Source organism: Apis laboriosa, unplaced genomic scaffold (genome assembly GCF_014066325.1).
Source record: "Apis laboriosa isolate Shangri-la unplaced genomic scaffold, ASM1406632v1 scaffold703_cov156, whole genome shotgun sequence".
NCBI classification, from domain to species: domain Eukaryota; kingdom Metazoa; phylum Arthropoda; class Insecta; order Hymenoptera; family Apidae; genus Apis; species Apis laboriosa.
Genome location: NW_025224178.1, coordinates 89,064 through 108,412, shown reverse-complemented (window position 1 = coordinate 108,412; position 19,349 = coordinate 89,064). Strand labels below are relative to the sequence as shown.

The following is a 19,349-nucleotide window of genomic DNA, read 5'->3' as shown; positions in this document are numbered from 1 at the left end:
TGTTATTTACATGTGTAACGCGTCGATAAGGTTGTAAACGCGGATCATTTTTGTCCGGCTTTCTTCGACGATAATAATGTTTCGATTTGACAAGTGATGTACTGAACGACTATTAATCGCTATTTCGATACGAAAGCGTAAAAAATTATTAATCCATTACTCGAGGGTTGTCTAACCAATTGCTAACAAGAGAATTTTTTTTAACGATGTAACGCAAAATAACTTCTGCCTTCTCGTGAATGTGATTTTGTACTCCTTGGATGTCTAATCTGTGCGCATAATAATTTTTCAATGTATCATTAACATAGATTCGGAAGCGTGTGGGATTAGGGGAAATAGTCTACCATAGTGTTTTTATAAGCGAAGAATTTTGTAACGCAAACTTTTTACATTTTCTTATTACTGGAGATCATATTTTTGCAATCTGTATACAGTACGAAATGTCAATTTTTTACATAAAAATATTCCACATGCTTCCGAACACCCGCATCAAACTCTGCGATTGTAACTGTAAGAGCCGCTTCACTATTGGGAACATAATTAGGTGTGTAAGAAAAATCATTAATTACTCCATTCTGACCGTCTTGTCATCTGTCTTAGAGATACAGATCGGTGGCAACGTAGAATTAAAATATGTTTTAATTTTTACATGATTTTTGGGTTCTTCGAGCTTCTTCGAGATTCTTCGAGTTATATTTATATTTCTTTATAATATTGACCATGTAGAGAGACTATTTAAAAATTTTATCGTTATATTATTACATATATTTATATATTATATATATATATATAAAATAATATATAATAATACATAACAATAATATATATAATATTATATCGTTATATTATTATTGTTAGATATCTCAAAATTTTTCTCAAATCATCAAGTTTTTATTAATCGAGACAAATGTGAGATTGAAATATAAAAATTCGAAAACTATATGGAACAAATTTCAATTTAACAGAACCCACAAATCATATCGTTTATACATAGACTTTATAAATATTCATACCCTTCTTCTGACAAGTCCAAGACAATTTTATTCGTTTTCTGAAATAATTCCTAAAAATGACTACACGAATGAATGACGTGACAATTATGATGTATACGCGGAAACGGACTGTGCAAACCTGATAATCGTATTTCGACAATTGTATTTCACACGAAAGGTGGCACAGCAGAGGTCGACGGCGCCGGCGGTGGCTGGCAGAGCAGCGACAAAACCGAAAAACAGCAAGAGGCATACAGCTTCCATGCCGACAATCCTCCCGAGTCCCGCCTCACCCCGGAACCCCCAGCTCTCTCCGTTGCAGGTCCGTTCTCTTCTTTGCCAATTAAGGAAGAATCTTGCAACGAATTCGTCGACGAAGCACTCCATCAGTTTTGTTTTGTCTCCGACACGCTTCCCTATTCTGCACTTTATTCTTTCTCTTTTTCTTCACCTTTTCTTTAACTTTGCTTACATCTTTATCTTGGCTGCTTAACTGGCTTGGGATAAAATTAGAAGCTTGTCAAAGTTTAGGTTCAGGTTCCTTCACGTATTCTGTTATAATATATTATAATATTATGTTGTTATTGTAATAACATTGTATTATTATAATATATTTGTTTAATTCATTCATATATTCGTTTAATTTTATAACAATATTGTACTGTGTTTGCAGTTTAATTGTTGATGCACATATATTGGATTTGGACTTTCTGAGTGTGTACAGTTACTTGCATTAATACTTATTTATTTTGTATGTGAAAGGATTATTTATATATTTCATGTGTTATTTTAAACAATGATATTTTGAATATCTTTATGAAAAGAATATGAATAGAATATGAAACATTTTTCTGTTTAAAAATAAATACATACTATATTTAAATAATCCTTAAGAAGATATAATGTAATGTTCAAATATTAATGCAAGTAATCATACATATTCTTTTACCCGAGTTTACCACCTTGATTTCCTTTTCCACGCGAGCTTATCATTCAAGGTAACACGGGAGAAAGCGAAATCAGTGAAGAGAATACCGAATAAAGTGTAATCCCATTTACAGAGCTGATGAGGTCTCCAGCAGTGAGATGGTCCAGCAGAAGTTGTCGTAGCTTGCCTCCAACGCCCACGCCGAGTTATCATCACCCGCTCCACCCACCACTTCCAGCAGTGGGAATGGTCGCCGAGAGGAAGAAACGTTTCGAGCTCTGAATCGTTAATTAACACGCATACTATATTCTTCCGTTAAAAATTCATAATCACGCATATCATATAAAAAAAAAAAATACATCGTCGAAAACTCGTTTAAATTGTATAATTCGCGCGTACAATTGTTTTCGAATGGTGCTAAGTCAGACTCGTTCCGAGTCTTCCTCAAGACCCACGAATTTCGACTTCTTTGCATTATCACCCACAAAAATACAGCATTTTTCGATATTCGTTTCTTTTCAAATATTTAGACAATCCAAAAAATTTTTTATTTTTTTTTTTTTTTTTTTTTTCCATTGACAATTTACAGGCAATTCGTCACTGCCATAGGGAATAGAGCTTCGACGGTAGAATGGAGCAAATGTCAATTATTACGATCGCCCGGGATCGTGCTCGTCGTAACGTAACGATATTGAGCATGTTTATCAAGTAAACATGATTCAATAGCCGAAACGAGGCTCGGGTCCCGCGCTAGGCTCGCGAGTTCTGCTTTACGGTTGAAAGCCTATCGCGAACGATAGGTCGTTTTCGAAGGGACTGTCCTCTTTCTTCTCCCTCATATCGATCGAATTTATATCGTTTAATGGGACCACCGCTCGATAAAGGTGGTTAATTTGATACGCATTTAAAACTTTCGATGATTTTTCCCGTAGGACCGAGTAGTGATCGTTTCGATCGATTTTCGCGAGCGACGTGCGTTTCTAGGGCATTATTTCAGTTTATATCTGCCGTTTCTCGTCGTGATTATTTTGCAATTATCGTAATGGTGCAATTGTATACATGATCATTAATCAAAGCATTTCGTTCCTTTTGTTTTATCTTCTTAGTACGCGATATATTTTTCTGGTGCTTCGAGTCTGAATCTGAATTATAATAAATAGAGAAATATGTTGAGAAATTTAATTTAATTGAATCAATTGAGCAGAATTATTGGAAATTAAGACTACTATCCTAGGTAGGATATTTTTTTAAAATTTTTTTCGAGATGACGAGAAATGGCACGAAAAGCGACAGATGCGAAGGAAATACAGTAGAACGTCGATTATCGATTAATTAAATTTCGTGGTCTCGAATACAGGAATCTCTAAACGTAGAAAAAGAGACCAAAAGTTTGAGTAATTGACAGTCTACTGTATTGCGAGTCATTTATACAAGTGTCGTGGTAGTTAACGCAATGTAACGCATATATGTATTGGTGTGAAAGTGTATTGACAAATAATTCGTCAAGGTTGTTACGTTTGCGTTTTAATTATAAAAATCGTAAGATTTGTTATAATGCCATCTTGTGACTTTACGAGGGGGCTAATTTTAATCGACGATCGGCTCAAAGTTCGTCTTCTAGGGAGGCTTCGATTATAATTTTTTTTTTTTTTTTTTCATTTTGTTGACACGTTGTTCGTGACTATTATTATTATTTTTTTTTATTTGTTTTGTAAAGACGATTAGTATGTTAAAGCGAAAAATGGCGAAACTTTATCGCGGTAAAAGAAAACGAGGTATGATTTATTCTAATTTACTTTCGTTTTCTCTTTTCTCTTTTCTTTACTACCTGCACTGTTTCTCGTTAATTTTTCGTAAATCGAAAATTATTTGTACGCTTGTTTCGCTCTTGTTATGTATAGATTCTGCACATAATATTGAATATAATACGGCGTTGTCACATTGCACTGTGTATTACCGCATTTTGTCATTGTGTAAATGTTTTTGTCGGATCGCGACATTATCATTTTTTGATGTTAATATTGTATAGTTTATGACGTTCTCAATTTAAGGAGCAAGAAAATATAAATAACTTAGAATTAACCCCTTCCATATGAAATGGATTGTTTATATTATATGTTATTATTATATTATATTCTATATTATATATTGTCACGGTTCGTTCCAGCGAGGATGTCATCCGACATTGTGAATAATGTCGAGGAAAGCGAATTACAACAAAAAAAAAAGAAAGAAAGAACGAGAGAAAGAAAAGGATTATCGATAACAATATGATTCATTATCTCTTATGTAGAGTAATTACTCAGGATTGTTTAACATTTATAATATATTACAATTATACTTATTGTATTTGTATTATAATTTATAATAACGTTTGAAATAAAATATAGTAACCATTGACGTGAATATCTGTTTAATGAATCTATTTTCGTAGATTTCGAAAGAATTAGACAATAAATCTACTTCAATATATTTTTTTATCACATCGAAACACTAAAACTTTCTAACCTTTTTAATGCAATTTAACATAAGTAATTTAATGTCACAATAAAATTACAACATTAGTAATGATTGGAATTAAAAAGAAATCACAAGTAAAAAATAGAATAAATATTCTATCAATCTGTTTTCTCAAAAATTTGTTTAGTTTTAATTAACATTATATATCACTTTTGTAATGACGCATCGAAATTAAAGATAGACAAAGAAAGCAAGTAGTGGGACAAGGATAGCGATAGGATAAAAATATGAAAATCAGCGCCATCTCTAGAGTGCCGCAAATGAAACTATGTAGACAAGGAAAGAAAATAATAGAAAAAGGATAGAGATAGAATAAGAATTAACCGTCAACGCCATCTCTTGAGTAGTGTAAAAATATATTTCTAAAAACATTCAAGAGATGGCGCCTACCATCAATTCCTATTCTTCTTTATCTTATCTCTTTATTCTATAAGGAAGTGTCTTTAATATACAAGAGATGGCGCCTATCATCAATTCCTATTCTTCTTTATCGTATCTCTTTATTCCATAAGGAAGTGTCTTTAATATACAAGAGATGGCGCCTATTATCAATTCTTATTCTTCTTTATCTTATCTCTTTATTCGATAAGGAAGTGTCTTTAATATACAAGAGATGGCGCCTATCACCAATTCCTATTCTTCTTTATCGTATCTCTTTATTCTATAAGGAAGTGTCTTTAATATACAAGAGATGGCGCCTATCATCAATTCCTATTCTTCTTTATTTTATCTCTTTATTCTATAAGGAAGTGTCTTTAATATACAAGAGATGGCGTTGGCGGTTAATTCTGCTCCTTAAAACTGCGTGGTAGTCCTGCGTACTAGTTCTGCGCATGTACGTAGTTCTAAAAGTACGTTCAGCAATTTGGAGGGAAATCTGTGGTGGTCGTAGATTAATTTATTGCGTGTTCTTACAAATTTTGTGTAAATTATCAGTTATTTGTGCAAAATGGAGCCTTTATTTCAGTTACATATTAAGGATATCGATATTTTGCTTATAAATACAAAGGAGAGATTGATGTTAGGCGATGAATATTCTCAGGTATGTATAATTCTCAAAATTCTCATAATTTTCGATTTGTAAACGAAACATCAAAGTTCGTTGTTCATATTCACATGTTGCAAAGGTTTTTAAGTGTACCTTTCTAGTTAAAATATGAATATATTATAAACTTACATTGGATCATATATCATAACCATCATTACATAGTAATAGTATAATTATAATCTAAAAAGAAATTGTATAGATCAAATGCATCGATCGAATATCCAACTTATTCAAAAATGGTGACGTTGTGAAGAAAGAGGCAGTTCTTTCAAAGTTAATCAAGTTCGACATACTTTCGATTATATTTGAAATTTTACAAACCTCCAGTGATCGTTTACTTCCGTACGTTTCATATAAAATATTTAATACGAAACAAATCAGTAATTTTTTTTAAATCTTTTATTATATCTTAATAGATGTATTCTTGATTTTTTGGATTTGGTATTAATATATCGAAAGTTTTACGAAAGTCACGTAGCCACAGATGCCTTGGATTCCATTTTGAAAATTACAGTTTGCATTCTAAAATCTCGTTGTAAAGAAACTCAAATATTAGAGAAGCTTATTTCAAGTATTTATGATATACTTTATAGGTGAATATTTAAGAAAATATTATTTAGTAACTTTGTAAAAAAGCATATTATTATGTATATTATAAACTGTAATAAATTATAGAGCAGTAGAGTTCAATATGGATTTCAACGTAGTTTGTGTACCGAGACAAGTACTAATTCTTCTAAAATTATTGATCTTGGAAAATCTTTGGGATCAAAAGATAAAATTTTCTTCCATTTTGTTATTGAATCTCGTTCTTGAAAACGTTGATGCTGAAGACGAATGGGATGACGGTGTATATGAACTGTGTCACAAAGCTCTCAATTTAATGAAAGAGATCGTCGAATATAGCGACGATGATGTCTCGGTCTCGTATGCTGCGAATGCATTGTGTGCTGTTTGCTCCTCTTCTACACGGTGAGATTATATATTATATACATACATTCGAATAGATAGAGTTTCATAACTAAAAGTTTACAAGTTTCCTAATGTTAATTTTAGTCTTTTATCGAGAAAAACACTTCAATTGTAATCGCAATTTATATAGCATAATTTAAAATATTTAAATATTTATTAGGTATTAAATTTTCCATACATAAAACATTGATTTCTTGTTTAAATTTTGGAAATTCATTCAGATACATTTAAAAATTTGAATAATCATGAATTAGTATATATTTTATTTAATTTTGATAATTTATAAATATATTTATATTATATATTTTATATATAATATATTATATATTATATTTATATTATATATTTGTATAATTCAAAAATATTTGGATATTTGTCAAAAATTAAACTTTATAAATGTGAAATATTAGTTCATTGTTCAAATGTTCTCTAACACAATTTAAATACTTAAATACTTAGTTACTTACTTAGTTATAATTAGATATTTAGATATTTAGTTCTCAATTAGAATCATAAATAATAATCATACTTTGTTTTAATTCCAATAACATTTCTGGGTAAATTTTAGCAAATTTCTGTATGATAGAAATATTTGAATAATCATTAGACATTCCTTATTTTTTTCTTACAAACATTAAATATTTCTATAATAATATAAAATTCAAATATTTGTCGAGACTTATAATCTGTAAATATCTAATGTATAAAAAATAGTTAAAAAATATAAGAAAATAATTTTTTTTAAATGTAATTAAAATAATTTTAATTACATTTATAACTATTTATTAAGAAATACTATTTAATTGATTATGAAACTAATAAATGAATAACTCAAATAATTCTAATGTTAAATTATAATTATATATTTTATTAACATAAAAGCTTGTTTTTTTTCAGGTTATGCATCACGGAAGACGACAATCGAGGATTCTTCGACAAAGTCTCGAAGTTCAAATCCACCCTGACAAAGACGATCCGCACAGTAACGATGAACACGTTGATACCTTACGTTAAAGTAAGTTAAAACGTTTTTAATAGATTCGATGCGACACATATTTAATTACAACGAATATCAAAGACCCTTTTCATTCCCATTTTGCAGAATACAGAATCAAACGAAACGGACAGGGTTAAATTCCATAAGAATCTTGTGACTTGTCTGAACAACCTTTACAAGCTGAGCAGTCGCTGCGGTCGCGACAACTTGTCAAACCACTTGACCGCCAATGGATATCTGAAGTACTTCTTGCTGTTAACCATCAGACTTCCGTAAGTTTCGACGACAATCCATTTGTTCGATGATGCGATTAAATTGCTCAAGTGATTCCATCATGATTGTTACTTGTATTTGAAGTTGTAGCTAGTAGTCGTTATATGATTAGAAAAAAGAAAAAACTTTGAAACGTTTGAAAGTAATTTAATTTCATCTTATAAATCTTGCACTGTCTGTGGACAGAAAAATTCATACCTTTTTAATAACGGAATTCGTTTTCTCTCACAGCTCCAATTTATAAATGTGTTCCTCTATATTTTTGCTTTGCTTCACATCTTTGGTTCATTTATTTATTTTCCCTTTGTTTATTTGTTATTTATACATCAGGTTGTTTTTCCAAAACAATGAGCATAGGAATTTTTTATCACTCAAATCAAAGAGCTATTTTAATGTTGAAAAAAAGATTGCTTGTGAAAAAAATAATATAATTAATATAATAATAAATAATAATAAAGTCTGTTAAACTTCGTTATCAATAGAAATGATTCAAAAGAAAAAAATATCGAACTTTTTAGATTTGAGAAAAAACGAATTGAAAGTATAGCAAAAGTTTCATTGTACCATGAGAAATACTTACTTTATTGGAGATTATTTCTGCTATTACAACTTTTATATTATTTAGAAATCTTCATTTCAATTCAATCTTCTTTTATTATTATTATTATTATTTAGATATTTATTTATTTATTATTATTATTATTTTAGAGAAATCTTACGACGTAGCACTTGCATGCTATTATCACGGATTATAATCACTTTAGCCGATAAATCCATGCCAATTATTCAATCCACAAGTCGAGAAATAAGCTTTGAAAATTTGGTGCATCAAGGATTATTGGATCTTCCAAAAGATCCCGAACAATGGATGAACATCATAGCTCATCATCAAGGGAATAGCGCGACTGCCTTAATGACTCTAATTTACTATCACTTCCATGGAACCAGAGAGTATAAAATTATTTATATTCGAATTAAGATCAATAATTTTTTCTTAACACTATTATATTTTGAAATATCATATTATATAGAACCGATATGATATGCTTGAAATCACTGATAGAAAGGATCGTTAATCTTCCTAAATCCGAGCAGATACCGGCTCAAATTTTGAAAATTTTATGGTTTCTGTTCGCTGTTGCGTCCGTATCGCATCCATCGCCGAGATTGGAACAGAATTACGACAAAGCCGTGAAACGATTGGCAGCTGCGTTACAATATTCCAAGTTGAACGATTGTTACACTCATCACATAGATTTGATGCATTATTGTCTGAATTGCCACGAATTTCCCAAGGATCTGCGAAACCGAGCGATGGATCTGTGGTTGATTGAATCTGACGGTGACATCAAACCATTGTTAACTCTGGATTGTGCAAAAGTTGTACAACATTATTTATTGGTAAATTTGCATATGCTTGAAAGCTTCGAGGAAATTGTAAGACCAGATAAGATGATCTAATGAAAGTTCTTTTGGAAAAAAGCTTGTTATACAAACGGGATACTCGGATAAGATAATCAATCTTGCGATGAAGGGGATTAGAGAGATGATACGTGTGGATAATTGCAAGGAAATTGCGGAGATTACCTGGCACATATTGCCTAATCTTCTTTCATCTTATCAACCATCGAAAGGTATTCTTTTATATAGATTGAAATTTTTATAACACAAATATTTTAAATGTCACAATATGCATTTTACTTTTATTTTTTTTTATATTAAAATTTTTACATTTATATTTAAATTTTTTATAAATACGTAAACATCCACATAGTCTCAATAGAAAAAAATATATATATGAAAAATATGACATAAAATTAATTGGAAATTGTTTGATGCTGTTCTTTAAATGTTTAGTCTAGCGAATCAATAGAAATGTATGAATAAATTAGAAATTTCATTGAAATATTATAATTGACTTTCAAATCATTAATTTTTTATACATAATATTTAATGAGTTTTATTAATTAATTAATAAATTTTTTTAAATGTTATGTTTTAAATATTCTTCAATTTGCATTAAACCTTTTTTTAAACTAAAAATTTTCAATAGACGAGCAAATAAAAGCTGTATTAGAGCTGACCAATGTGTCCATTCCGGATTCCTTATCACCGAGCATCAGGAACAGGTGCGCGGACAATCTTATATCCATCTTCCTACATCAAGAAGGGGACTTGAAGCTGAGGACACTAGTAATAATGCAGTCGTACGCGTTGCTGGTCACGTCCATGACGGTCAAACCGTTCACGAGTACATATTTCAGCGAGATGTTCGCTCGATAAATAGTAAAAAAGAAACGATTTCACTCTTCTTCACCCTTCCTTTTCTTTCACAGTTCTAGACAAGTATTGCATGGCATCAAGATTCTTGGAAGAATTGCTCGCGCAAGGTTTCTCGATCGAAACGCCTGAATTATCCGCTGTCTGCTTGAAACTCCTCGCGTATATTGTACACTGTCAAGAAAAATCGTCGATCCAGGTAGAGGAATACCCATGTTCGTAAATAATAGATCCGTGTTATCGATCAACCATCAATCGAACGTGTTTTCCAGCGTGGTAAGCCGGTGACGATTGACGTGCAGAGCTTAGCCGATTTGCTGTTAAATACGAGGAGCTACGTCCACTCGTCGATCAATGGAATGCAACTCACGCTGGAACTTTTAACTCAAAATATTGACGGATCACCTGTCAGACTGAACGAGATCCCTGACGATCGAGCGGAGGGTTTGATCAATCTCTACGAGATCCTTCATACCGTTCATGAAAGAGTTAGTGCTTATATTCCAATCGAATAATTGGCTCTAAATATAGTTGATTCTCGAAAGATTTATATATATTTAATAAATTCGTTTTAATCCTAAAAAATAGATTGGTTCAGTTTAAGAGAGGAAGATATATTTTATAATTTAAGATTAATACATGCTATTAATATTTTATGATTTTTTTATTCAAGTGCGAGCCAACGCAAAGAGATATTGTGTACCAATGTCTCCAAGGTGTCTTGAAATTCTGCCACGTAAATGTCGAGTCTCTGATGTATCATATGTGCACATTGATGAGCAACTATGATATCGTATCTTCTATCCTGGAGACATGCCACGTAAGCTATCACTTTCTCGAGTTCGTTTCAACCTGGCTCCGCTATCGAAAAAGATATTGCAACGATGAAGGACCGTGGAACGCGAGATCACTTTGCAAGACTCCGTTCGAGGAAACTTTGGATCAGATCAAGAGCTACGTTGATATGGTAAAGAATTTGAGAACCGATACAGCGTTTTACAATCTTCTCTACGCGGTGAGTCTCTCACTCTCATAAATATCTTCTCATCTATTATCATCTACTATTTATTTTCTTATCATTTTTTGTAAAAATAATACGTTATTTCTAGTTATCGCAATATAAGGAATATTTGGGAGAAACGTGAATGAAATATACAGCCTTGAGAAGCTTTGCTTTAACAGTTTATTCGATCCGTGCAACATTGCTCGATAACATCGTTAACATGTTAAATACGTGCGTACAAAAAGTAGAAAAAGATCAATCATGGACGAATTTAATCCGTCCCGGCTTAACTGTTTAACGCGTGCGTTTCAGCGTGATCCTGAAATATAATGTATCCATAGTTTGTTGTGTATGCTAAATAGCTTGATTGCTCTCCTCGCTCTAAATGCCCCGGCCGGATAGTGTGTATTAAAAATTGTCATATTATTATTTATTATTATTATTCGGGAACTGGTCGGACACGATTTGTGCGGTGCGTCTTTCGCTTGGAATCCGTGTTCGCCGCCTTTCGTAGTCGCCTCTGCCGTGCTCGGCGTTTCTTTTTCCGGTTTCTTTTCGTGATGGCAGGTTTTTGTTATTTTCGCGGGCGAGCGTTGCGCTGCATGAAACAACCCTTGAAAGAGTTCAATCTCACGTCGATCTCACCTTCTTCTAACTGCAATCAAATGCTCGAACTTGAAATATTTCACGTAAATATTTAAAAAAAAAAAAAATGAGAGAGTTTAAGAGCAATTAATGAGGGAGTAGTACCTGATCGAACAAATAGATTTCTTTGTAACAGGACGGTGACACGCATTCGCGAATGCATCTTGTTTTGGCGATGTCACTTCTTTCCGGTGATAAGATCTTGCAAGCGCCGCTTTCTTCGCAAGCCTGCTCGAATTGCCTGAAGAGAAGTTCCTGCGGGCAACATTTTGTTATAAAAATATCAGAACTAAATTCAAATCCACTCCATTCGATTGATACCGAGTTGAAGAGTCTTTTAGCACGCGATGGAAAATGTGAATATAGCTAACTGTGTATGCTTCTAACAAACAATAATGGGATAAAATTGAGCGTAACAATTGGTTCGTGCGTGTTCAAAGATTAACCCCAATTAATGCTCGTACGAGTTCTATTATTGATGCTGTTGTTTAATTTTCTTTGAAGATAGTTTCCTTTCTTTTTGTATGGACAATACACTGATACAAATACTGATACAAATACTGATACTAATACCGATACTATTTTTATTTTACTGTGAAGTAAAAGACAATAGAGAAGTTGAATTCACAAGAACCGTATTTTTGTCGAAGACGATTCTTTTCTCGAAGCAAACTTGATTACAGTTTCTCGAAATGGCAAAGATATATCAGCACCAGTGATAAAATCGAAGTACGCCTCGAGCACTTTGACTGTTCGAGTTAATGCCAAATCGATTTTACCCCCATGGCGAAATCGCGAAATCACCCGTCGCCTCGTTACGTCCCCCATGGGGATGCTGGATCCACGATGCGAAGCAATCCTCGAGTATCACGCATCACTGACAAGATATCACTGTGAGAGGTCTCTCGATAATTTTAACTCGAGGAATCCTACGTAACTTCCTACATGGTAATCATTTAATTACTCAACTAATAACTATCTTCATCCGAAACAAATATAAAATAATTTCTTTAAACATATAAAATATAAATAAAATATTAAAGAAGTAGAAAAGAAACAAACGATAATAAGAAATTCTTTTCTAATATTTCTATCGTAATCACCGTAGGTTCCCTGCCAATGCTGAATTTAATACAGTTGCCAGACGAGGCCGGTGCGGCAAAAAGCGCCACCCCCCAAAACACAAGGCATCGACCATAACCTGTACACAAGATGGAAACGCGGCCCTCGCGAGGATTCTCGCCAAACTGGTTTGGACGACTTACATTCTTGGTAGTCTCCTTGTACGGATATTCAGGGAAGGTGAAGGTCTTGGCGAGGGTGCCTGGCCCTTCCTTCAGCTGTCCGACGACGAGGATCAGACCGATCGCAAACGCCATCCCCGGCGCCATGTTGAGCAGCCGGCTACGATCAATATGATGGGGTGGCGCTCGCTTACGCTCTTTACCAAACCTGTACGTATTCGTTTTCCCTCCACGTCCGTAAAAAACCACGGGGATGGACAGAGTGGATCCGCGCGATCAACCTGTCGATCCCCTTTGGCCGTTCGCCCCGTGAAATTGACTTTTTAAGAACCGGAGCCCACCCGCGGTGGTGGTGGCCAAGCCTTTGGCGCCGTTCTTTCATTCTGTGCCAGCGTGCTACTCTTCTTTTCGATTTCATTTGCGGCCTTTGGATGACGGATAGGTCTGGTGAATCCGATAGTAGTTGAAAATTTCTTTTATTAGATGAACTTTTATCGGGTAGTTTTTTCTTTCTTCTTTTTCTTTTTCTTTTTTTTTTTTTTGATTAAGAAATTGATGAAGAAGATTGAGTTCATGGATTATTGAAGTTGAGAATTATTGAAACATTTGAATATTGGTTTTAGAATTGGATGAAGTAGGAGACATTGAAAAGATTTATGATTCTATCTGTGGAGATTTTAGATTTTATGTCTAATTGAAAATTGAAATATTTGTAATTTCTTTTATATTATATTTTCTTTCTTTCTATTTATAAGAGTAAAATCAAACCTCAAAGTTTTATTTTGAATATAATTTTGTCCTTAATATAAAGAATAAAAAAAAGAAAAATATTTCGAATATTTTCAGGATACACTATATATTCTCGAAATAACGAGTACCGAGCAATACCGTACCCGGATCTTTCTGCAACTCGAATCAAAGGGAACTATGAAGCGAAGATGGATCACGGAAGCGGGTTTCCTCCGATTCGAGGAAATGCACGCGCGGATTCATCGATAAATCCATGGAGGCCGGCGTCGCGGCTCGGCTATTTTGCATAAAATGTAACGGAGTGTGTATGCAGCGAGGCGCGATCGCATTTATCGTTGCGACGCATGCGAGCGGACCAGACGACGGTTTTTGTTCGGCTAGGCGTTGCGCATCACCAGCTCTCTCTCCACGTGCACCACGGCCACCCTCCTGTCGACCATTAAATCGAGATTTCGCCGGTGATTAGCGGCAGTTTGCCTCGCCTCGCTGCGCCCGCCAGTCGATAGATTTTCCCAATAATTTTCCGTCAGTTCGAGGAATTTCGCCGTACCGAGAAGCCATCGCCTATATTACGTTCTCTTCTTCCTGGATTTTCGGCAGAATGGAATTTAAAGTGGTTTCGTTATTCTATTTTTTATTTATTTATTTATTTTTTTTTTTTAGCTTTTTGAAACATTCGAATTTTTTGTTGAGATTGATAGGATTTTTTGAGGAAATTCATATTGATTTAATGAGAAATTGATAGTTGATTTGTTGGAAAATAGATCAAGTAGTTATATTATAATTAATGATAAAATTCTTCGATTTTTTTTTTTTTAATTTTTCATAATAGAATTTTCAATTTCGATACTTCAAATTCTTTTGTTTTAAAAAATTGAAGCATTGATTTAGTGATCCATTTAAAAGTCTCCAATTTTCTTTTAGTTTTAATAATAAAATTTTTTTTATTTTTATTTTTGATATTCCTATTAACTGATTTATAGAAATTATTAAAGCCAAAGAAAATGTTTAACACTAGTAAATTTCTAGTTAATTATTAATTAGTTTTAATAAACTTTGAAGAAGATAGATTTTAAAATTGATAGAATTCAATATTTTTCTTTATCGGCAATCTAGAATATAGAAACAGTTTTCAATGCTGAAGATGAAAGATATTTTTCTTCACTATCTCGGGATATTACTCTTCCTTATAAATCTTTTTACTATCTCTGAATATTGATACGTGCAAAATTGAAACAGAAAAATAAGATCGTCAATATCTGTTTACATAAATATGCACATTGCTATATTTCTACGATAAAAAATAAAAATAATATTGATCGGTATTGATTCATAATTCTCTTCAAGATTCATAAATATCTCAATGTTAATTTTTTCAAGAAGAATCAGATCTTATATTATCTTAATGAATCTGTTGAACAGAAAGATCGTCCTCTCGAATAATTATATATCATTCTCAATTGAGAATACTATCTCTAGAATAATTCTTTGTAAACAACCTATTACACAATCTGTTATATTGTAATTAATTATTTGTCGACACTCATTAATTACAAGCTCTTCCAAGAGAAAGAGTAGAAATTTATGAGACAGAGACGCGTAACAAATAGTACTATTTCGATTTTTAAAATCAATTAACGAAAGTGCACTTAATTCTTATGTTAATATCCAGCTATCCAGGTATCCCTTCACTTAGCATAAAATTAAAAATTAACCAATCTCTTCAAAATATTTTCAAATCGATTTTTGAATTCTCCAGTTATTTCAAGCGAAGTTACAACAACTTACATCAAAAAATCCCATTACCAAAAAATTAGCGAAATCAGAAATCTGAAATTGAATGTTTAAAACCTTGGTCACCGAGGCAAGAATTAAACACGAATCGTCCTGGAAAATGAAATTTCCCCACCGTCCATGGTCAATCTAAAAATCTATTGTAAAAACAAGATGATTAATGGAAGGGGTGAATTTCAAGCCGCGGTGGCCATCGTTTCGATTCGAATTAAAATTTTCATTCGTGTTCGTACACACAGCCAGACGTCCCGGCTAATTAAACACCGGTAGTGATCCTGGATCAGGCGAATCGCGCGTGTTTCCGTTTGTGAAAATCGCAAACGAGAACTTTTTCCATACGTGGTTAGCCTAGAAAGGAGAGGAGAGAGAGAGAGAGAGAGAAAAGGGATCGTTTGGATTGCGGAGGGTTGAAAAAAAATCCAAAATCTCGCCGGTTTTTTAATTACATGCCTCCTCCCTCGTTTCAAACGCACGAACCGATGCATGATGTACGATGTACGTATATACGTGTGTATGCACGCAATGTTTCCGATTAAATCGCGTGTGTCTGTGAAATTCCGTCGATCTATCGGCGACCAAGTCGCGCACGAATGCCAGATGTACTTCAATAAAAATTTTTATTTAACATAAGAATCGTAAGCATAGGATATGTCTTCTTACGGAATTTTGTATGGAATTTCTTTTTTGTCGTGGCTTGGTTTTTGCAGGAAATTGAATAATTCAGGAGGCGATGATTATATATAACGTTATATAGAACGTAGCGTGTGAAATTTTTAGACTTGAATTGTAATCGTGGGATATGTTTCATTATGCGTGGAATTTTTTTATTGTTAGGTTAGATATTGTATGGGGAATTGAATAATAGGTTGTTGTAATTTGTTGTGAGAAATGCTGTGTATATCAAAAATTGAGAAAAATTGATGCGCGAACGATCTCTTCTTTTATTATTAAATAGACTCAGCCAAATACATGTTAATTTTTGACTTGACTACGAGTGTACAATAAAAAAAGAGTAGTACATATTTTTATATTTATATATATGTAAAAATAACTGAAATACGTAGCGTGTAACGTGCACTTTTTTCCCATAGAAATTCTTGTTTTCTAAAAAAGAATCCATTTTGAACATGTTCAATCAAAGCTTTGTCAGATATAATATACTACATGTATACTCGATGAATTTTCAAATTCCATTTTCTTTAAAATGAGTTTTTATGTGAATATTTCTCTCTCTCTCTCTCTCTCTTTTTCTCTCTTTCTCTATATTTTCAACTTATTTTTCTAGAATACACGTAAAATAACTTCACGCATACATAATATAATATATTTTAATTATCAGAAAATATTTTGAACCTTTTGATATACCTATTATTTTATATACACGTGTTTTTCGTAACGTATTCCATCCTTTAAAACTTAAATCCGTACTAATCCCTTCTTTTTTTTTTTTTTCATTCATAGAACAGAATGTACCCACAGCGATATACGCGAATAAACAACGAAACTATCCGCGTTTGTTATTGCGTTTACAGTGTCGACAAAGAGTTAACCGTTCAAAGCTGAAGGTTTAACGATGAACGCTGAATTTACGGCTAACGAATTGCGTAATTTCGCTCTCGACGCTTAAAATCGGCACACACACACGCACACGCGCGCGCGCGCGCCCGCTCACACATACACGTGAATACGCATTCCGCATCGCGTGACAACTATGCCTGACGTTTCCTCGTTCTACCGTGAAATAATTTCCGCATCGGTTCGGCCAAATCGTTGTAATTACCAACGCGCCTAGCTTTGTAAAAAATCATTTACCATCAATTTTCCCTTCCATCACGTTTTTCCAAAGAATCAACCAACCGAAATACCAAAATATAAAAATTCTAAACCATGTAGTCCATGGGTTAGTGACAAATTCCTTAATTCCCAAGATACTGCCTAATAAAAATCTAAAATTTTTTTAAGGTCTAAGATACCTGTATATAATATACAAGTATCTTATACATAATACAAAATTAATTGTCTGTTTAATTTATTACATTTTTTTTTACCATTTAATCAACAGACAACAAACAAAATAAGTTGGCTCAGATAAAGAAGACTTAATGAGGATTTTTACTGACCGCAAGAAGCTTTTCTCTTCTAGACTTCACTGTTGCGGAACAAAATGAAAAGGAGAAAGAGCAGAAAAGGTAAAGAAAAGTGCTTTTCGTACTGGACCTGCTAGTGGACTTGTAATACCATCTGACAAGGCCGTATCTTGGAGATCGAGATAATGAAAGTCAAAGGTAAGAGGATATATTTTTTAAGAATATTTTCTAGATGAATTTTTATGGAAAATATTAATCTACTCGATTAATTTCAGATTCCAGCCAACGAAAAAGGAAACATATGGTCTGCTGTTTCCACATCCAGAAAATCCCGACTGGCATCGCGTGGGTGAGTTATCACAAAATGAATCTCCCATTTTATTGAAATTTTTCACTAAAATCAATTCCAACAATATCGGTTTTTGGTCCAATCCAACAAGTTAGAAATCCCATTGATCCTAATCAAACGGTTACCGTGTCAAATGACAGAGTAGAAAACGAAAATGAAATTTTAAACGAATATCCAATTCGAGCGATTAATTTCGACGATCGTTTAATCGGGACTCGATCGACTCGCCCATGTATTATTTAACGCTAATCCACTTCTCTTCGCAGTGGATGGAAAACAAGGGTGGAAGTTGATTTAATTAGAGGACAATTAAGCGGTGAACGCCGGGCTGGTTGATCTAATTGCAACTATTAGGGGAATTGTACGAGGCCAGCTGACTGTATACCCAGTTATTTCAGACACTCGTTCAATTTCCTCGTGCCTCTTTCTTTCCATCTTTTATAATTCCATTTTTCCTTTCTCATCTCGATGTCAAGATCAAACACATGTCCGACACGAAGTGCAATTCGCAAATTGCAATTACGTCATGCAAACGATCGTACGGCGTCCATACGCAACCACGCAGCCAGATTTAACGTCAGACTTAACGTTAAAGTTAAATTATCGTTGAATCACGGAATCATTGTGGATAGTGATAGCACGCTTGAACGATATGAATTATTCACTACTTTTCGTTCTTCCCGCCACTATTTCCTTGATTGCTTTGCAAACACCGCGATGTTTCCTTTTCGCAAAATATTGAGATATGCATCGTGATTCAACAACGATGGCGTGGAAATATTTTTATCGCGCGATCATTGTGCACTTTTCGCCGAGCGTAAAGCGAATCCAAGGCTTTGAAATTGCGTCTTGGACGCGCCATCATCGTATCTTCATCTTCTTCTTCTTCCTTTTTTTTTTCACGATCGGTAGATCGGTAGATAAATTTCTCTCTCGCATGATTGATGCGTGATTTTTTGTTTTTTTTTTTTTTGTACACGTTGCGGTAAATTATCAATTCGATAAATTATTCAGCGGTCAATTTATGCATACGATCGTTTCGATGTACAATGTTTATTCGCGAGTAATAATAAAAACAAATGAAATTTTCACGAATGATAAATGTTTATCACGCGTTCAAAATATTTTTTTTTTCCTGTACGTTTCTTGATTTGTTGTTGTTCACGTAGAAGGAAGGATGGATAAAAAAATTCTATAAATACGAAATATTTTTAACTTTTACACCATATGTGAAGTAAATGGTAGTAATTCCAATATTAACAATAGTAATCGATTATTTATTTGGTGGAAAACAATTTTTAAAAAGTTAGTTTAGTTCTTGAAAATACTAAAATAGAAAATGAAGACGTGTAGGAGTTAGTGGAAAAAGTTCACAAAGATAAATAAAGAACCTTAATTGACAATCAGGACCAAATGCAATTTTGCAGACAGGAAATGAAGACAAAGAACGGAAACGAAAAACTATAT

The 19,349-nt window shown here is 33.2% G+C and overlaps 3 protein-coding genes and 1 long non-coding RNA gene across 8 annotated transcripts in view; 3 read left to right on the top strand and 1 right to left on the bottom strand.

Moving 5' to 3' along the window:
- LOC122719128 (protein outspread) overlaps positions 1-4,320 on the top strand; it is a 195,368-nt gene extending 191,048 nt beyond the window's left edge. For 2 of the 5 annotated variants that reach the window (XM_043944706.1, XM_043944708.1), the window contains 2 exons: positions 1,171-1,314; positions 2,054-4,320. In XM_043944706.1, the coding sequence (XP_043800641.1) occupies positions 1,171-1,314; positions 2,054-2,202 (293 nt within the window). In that variant the 3' untranslated portion in view covers positions 2,203-4,320. The remainder of the gene's footprint in view (positions 1-1,170; positions 1,315-2,053) is intronic. The other 3 variants (XM_043944709.1, XM_043944707.1, XM_043944710.1) reach the window with 3 other exon arrangements.
- Positions 4,321-5,342: 1,022 nt separating this feature from the next.
- LOC122719101 lies at positions 5,343-11,260 on the top strand. Its single transcript, XM_043944657.1, has 14 exons — positions 5,343-5,482; positions 5,688-5,830; positions 5,905-6,081; positions 6,164-6,460; positions 7,358-7,475; positions 7,563-7,729; positions 8,439-8,681; positions 8,762-9,131; positions 9,214-9,364; positions 9,784-9,981; positions 10,067-10,209; positions 10,283-10,498; positions 10,684-11,025; positions 11,120-11,260. The coding sequence occupies exons 1-14, from the start codon at positions 5,390-5,392 to the stop codon at positions 11,153-11,155; spliced, it is 2,694 nt and encodes an 897-aa protein (XP_043800592.1). The 5' UTR covers positions 5,343-5,389; the 3' UTR covers positions 11,156-11,260.
- Positions 11,261-11,531: 271 nt separating this feature from the next.
- Positions 11,532-13,107, bottom strand: LOC122719102. Its single transcript, XM_043944658.1, has 3 exons — positions 12,924-13,107; positions 11,764-11,913; positions 11,532-11,668 (listed from the first exon to the last, which is right to left on the bottom strand). The coding sequence occupies exons 1-3, from the start codon at positions 13,047-13,049 to the stop codon at positions 11,588-11,590; spliced, it is 357 nt and encodes a 118-aa protein (XP_043800593.1). The 5' UTR covers positions 13,050-13,107; the 3' UTR covers positions 11,532-11,587.
- LOC122719103 lies at positions 11,775-16,468 on the top strand. The gene is made up of 3 exons (XR_006347501.1): positions 11,775-12,606; positions 12,767-13,112; positions 13,749-16,468. It is a non-coding gene; the product is annotated as an uncharacterized LOC122719103 (long non-coding RNA).
- Positions 16,469-19,349: the final 2,881 nt, after the last annotated feature.

Coding starts and splice junctions, on each gene's coding strand:
- LOC122719101 (XM_043944657.1), top strand. CDS start 5,390: ATGGAGCCTTTATTTCAGTTACATATTAAGGATATCGATATTTTGCTT. Junction 7,730..8,438: donor CTGTTAACCATCAGACTTCC/GTAAGTTTCGAC, acceptor TTATTATTTTAG/AGAAATCTTACGACGTAGCA. Junction 11,026..11,119: donor TTTACAATCTTCTCTACGCG/GTGAGTCTCTCA, acceptor CGTTATTTCTAG/TTATCGCAATATAAGGAATA.
- LOC122719102 (XM_043944658.1), bottom strand. CDS start 13,049: ATGGCGCCGGGGATGGCGTTTGCGATCGGTCTGATCCTCGTCGTCGGA. Junction 11,914..12,923: donor ACAAGGAGACTACCAAGAAT/GTAAGTCGTCCA, acceptor TGTTGCCCGCAG/GAACTTCTCTTCAGGCAATT. Junction 11,669..11,763: donor AAATCTATTTGTTCGATCAG/GTACTACTCCCT, acceptor ATTTGATTGCAG/TTAGAAGAAGGTGAGATCGA.